The sequence below is a fragment of the Dreissena polymorpha genome, chromosome 8 (assembly GCF_020536995.1).
Source record: "Dreissena polymorpha isolate Duluth1 chromosome 8, UMN_Dpol_1.0, whole genome shotgun sequence".
Lineage (NCBI taxonomy): Eukaryota > Metazoa > Mollusca > Bivalvia > Myida > Dreissenidae > Dreissena > Dreissena polymorpha.
This window is the reverse complement of record NC_068362.1, coordinates 53,562,231-53,566,326: the sequence shown is the minus strand read 5'-3', so window position 1 is coordinate 53,566,326 and position 4,096 is coordinate 53,562,231. Positions and strand designations below refer to the sequence as shown.

At 37.9% G+C, this 4,096-nt stretch overlaps 1 protein-coding gene across 1 annotated transcript; it reads left to right on the top strand.

The window, feature by feature from the left end:
* Positions 1-254: 254 nt before the first annotated feature.
* Positions 255-1,356, top strand: LOC127840536 (uncharacterized). The gene is made up of 2 exons (XM_052368951.1): positions 255-310; positions 1,017-1,356. Exons 1-2 carry the CDS (start codon positions 255-257, stop codon positions 1,354-1,356), a joined length of 396 nt encoding a protein of 131 aa, XP_052224911.1.
* Positions 1,357-4,096: the final 2,740 nt, after the last annotated feature.

Sequence of the window (4,096 nt, the reverse complement as noted above, 5' to 3'; positions counted from 1 at the left end):
CGAATTTGAACGGTTTTGGAGCCAGTATGAAATCGATCTGGTTGTTTTCTTGCCCGGATGGAGCATGCCTGGTCGCTGTTCTGGACGGTTTGTGTGGGTGCAGCGTGTTGGCCAGTGTGAGTGGGTGGCTTCTGGCGAACTCAAGAATTCTTGGCCAATGAAGTCTAAGAAGTGCGATTGGTCTCTCCTATACCAGTTTTGCCTACTTTTCATGACTAGTCTTGGTAGACGGCTGGTCCAACCTTGGCGTTACCATGGTTGCAGTCGCATTGGACGATAAGAATGCTATTGTTGGAGACTACAGGATGAGGTTGTCTCCCTTAGATAAATCAGAGGACTGCATATTGCTCATTCGATTTAGAACACAACAGCAACACGTTTTTGTATCAATTAAGCATTGTTTATTTTAAATAAATCTATTTAATTTCAGTTTTATATAAAAACGTACATACAATATGAATCGATGACACACACGTATGTTTTATGTAATACATATTCAAGCGCATGTACATTTACATGTAAAACATAAACAAATATCATAATGTTGGTACAAAATACGTCGACTGTACAGGATTACATTCAAAGCGGAAGCACATTGGGGTTTCCGCACACACAGTCAATACACGATTGTTAAGATTTGTCCTGACCTCGACGTAATTAGAAGGAAGTTCCGAATGAACAAAACGGATTCGTCAAACTGTCGCAAATTACCACGCGATCTCGATTCCAGTGTTTTAGAAATTCATAAAGCAGGAAACTCTGAATTGCGGAAGTCGACTATTCGTCGTGAGCCTAGTCCCAGATGAAACCAGTCACGTGATATGATAGAGAAAATCTGATTGGTTGTCCATTAAGCAGAGATTATGTTAGAGATGATGATAGAGATAACGATGGAAACAATGGTGATAGAGATGATGATGACGGCGATGATGATGATAGAGATGATGATGGAAACGATGACGATAGAGATGACGATGATAGAAATGAAAATAGTAGCGATAATGTATTAATGATAGAGATGGAGATGGTAGCGATGGTAATGGAGGTGAAGATGGTAGCAATGATGATAAAGATGGAGATAGTAGCGTGGATGATAGAAATGAAGATGGTTGCGATGATGATAAAGATCAAGATGGAAACGATGATCATAGAGATGACGAAGATAAAAATGAAGATGGTGATAAAGATGACGATGGCAGCGATGATAATAGAGATGACGATGGCAGCGATGATGATAGAGACGAAGATGATAGCGATTATAATAGAGAAGAAGATGGTAGCGATGATAATAGAGACGAAGATGATAGCGATGATGATAGAGATGACGATGGCAGCGATGATAATAGAGTAAGATGATAGCGAAGATGATAGAGATGACGTTGGCAGCGATGATGACAGAGATTAAGATGGTAGCGATGATGGTAGGGATGAAGATGAAAGCGATGATGATGAATGTGAAGATGTGGCGATGATTATAGAGCTGACGACGGTATCGATGATGATAGAGATGAAGACGGTAGCAGTTATGATAGAGGTGAAGACAATATTACATCAATGCCACTTGCTACGACGTTATTTTGAATATTTTTTGTGCATGTGGTTGGATTTTTTTGCGTAATAAACATTCATTGTTACGCTTAAGGTTGTAGACTAAATGATGATGTTGTCTCCTTGAGATAAATCCAAGGACTGCACGTGATTCGTTTGTACATGTAAATATCTTTATTAATCTTGCATCCCTAGTTTGCGATACATAAAAGAATAAGAACAACCTTTGAAACAATTCAATTTTGTTTATTTTAAATAAATAAATTTCAATTTAAAAAAACGTAAATAAAGTATGAATCCATAAAACGTGTGCATTACATATTCAATTATATGTACGTTTATATGTAAAGCATGAACAAATACTCACAAATACAACATGTGATGTATGTATCTCAATATTAACGTATTCACGAGCCATCGTTACAAGCAAAGGCAAAGACACTAACATTAGTATTTTGCGATAACTAGAAGCATTAGAGCCGCTTTTTCGAAAGCCGTTGCATAATGCATTTTAGTGTCGCTAAATGTGTCTCTATTATTGGCGAAAATCTAGTTTAAGCGGAAAGTGTCCTCCCAGATAAGCAGGTGCGGACTGCACAGGCTAGACTTAGACGTCACTTTTGTATAAGCATTAATCCCTGTTTTCCTAAAACGGGTCTCATTAGATCTACCATGAAGTAAAAATGATCCGTTATGTATCACACACAGCGTCTTATTAATACAAGTTGAACATATACACAAGTAAATAAATAGCAGTTCGTTTACATTTACAAGAGCACTGCGCTAAACATTACGTTCAATACTACACAACATCACAGGCTACAAACATGATGCTTTAGGTACAAAATACGTCGATTGAACATCATTACAATACATCCAAAACGGAAGCACATCCGTGATCCGCACACAAAATCGTTTCTTATCACGCGACCTCGATTCCAGTGGTTTGAAAAGCTGGAACACATGCAACTCTGACTCCCGGAAGTCGACCGTCCATCGTGAGTCTAGTCTCAGCCAGTCTCGGACCAGTCACTTGATATGACAGAGGAAATATGGTTGTTTTTCAATAGTTCTCCTAAGCGGTTTACAGAGCTTTAGGGTTCCGTACGAGACACATTCGAGCGGCGCTTTAGGAACATGGGGGTTAATGAATCTGCGTAAATTGGCGTCCCAGATTAGCCTATGCAGTCCGCACAGGCTAATTAGGGACGATACTTTCAACCTCAATTGGATTTTCGCTAAGAAGACACTTACTTGCAACAAAAAGTACCACTTAAGCGAAAAGCCTCGTCCCAGATTTGCCTGCTTGGACTGCAGGGGCTTATCTGGGACGACATTTTACGAACATACATTACGCCCCATTTTCCCAGATCGACGCTCAAATGTTTCAAATTCATTTAACCCAGTTTTTCAAAAGCGCAACTCAAATTTGCCACATGCATTAAGACCCGTTTTCCAAGAGCGCCGCTCACATGTGTCACATGCCAAATATGCAGATTAAATCCTATATACCTAGCAAAAGATATCTTCAACGATAGACTTATACGTCACATTGAACTAGAAGGCCAATGCCTCGGATATATCCCTGATGCATACAGGATACTACAAAAGTAGGACTTAATGAACGTCTTACGCTCATACGTCCAGGATGGAAATTTCCCCACAAAGCGAAAATGGAAAAAAAAAATAGTTGAGCGAAAAGTCGTAATGAACATAAAGAACGAAATACAGAGTCGCATCAATGACAAGGATCAATGGGGAGTAACTGTGCATGTAATAGACTCCAATAATTACTCCCCTTTATGGAGAGTTGTAAAAGACAATCCAAAAATAATTAACGTGTGCAAAACAATATTGAATAGCATAGGTATGTTTGTGTCTAGACAGTATGTGCGAAAATGCAGATATTGTTGCCTGAAAACCGTTAATCTCGTAGTTAATAAGTTGTATTATTTGTCACTTGCTAGAGGATAAGCGAAAACATTTATGGACAACTCTAATTGAATGCATCGGTATAACGGAATGTTCGCGCTTTATCCACTTAAATGGCTTAGAACAAAGAGCATCGTTGCTGAAAATGATATCTGAAACTTTTGACTCATATTTTGTGCATTTTAAATTGTGCAAGGCTGCTGTTTGCATCCTGAACTAGTGTTAGACGCTCTGAGCCAGGTTTTGTGGTGTTTTGTTTGTTTTTTTACACATATGTTGACATGTCGATCCAATCTATGTTAGTGTATCTTAACACTATATACCAGTGGAAGGCAAAACCTATGACATTTATTAAGTATATTCGTCTATTATGTCTTTATTTTCGTTTTCGCTTTAAGACATATCCTCGACGAATAAGTTACACTGAAAAAAGGTGATTTGTATTATTATTTCAATGTGATTATTTTCCTTAGGGATTAACAATTATGTATCATCTATATATAATCTAGTTATGTTATACTTATCTTTGTAAATAATCTAATGGCTGTATTGAGTTGTTTCATTTTTGATCTCTTGTATGTGTAATATACTCGATTGTTCTTCCTTGCTTGTATTA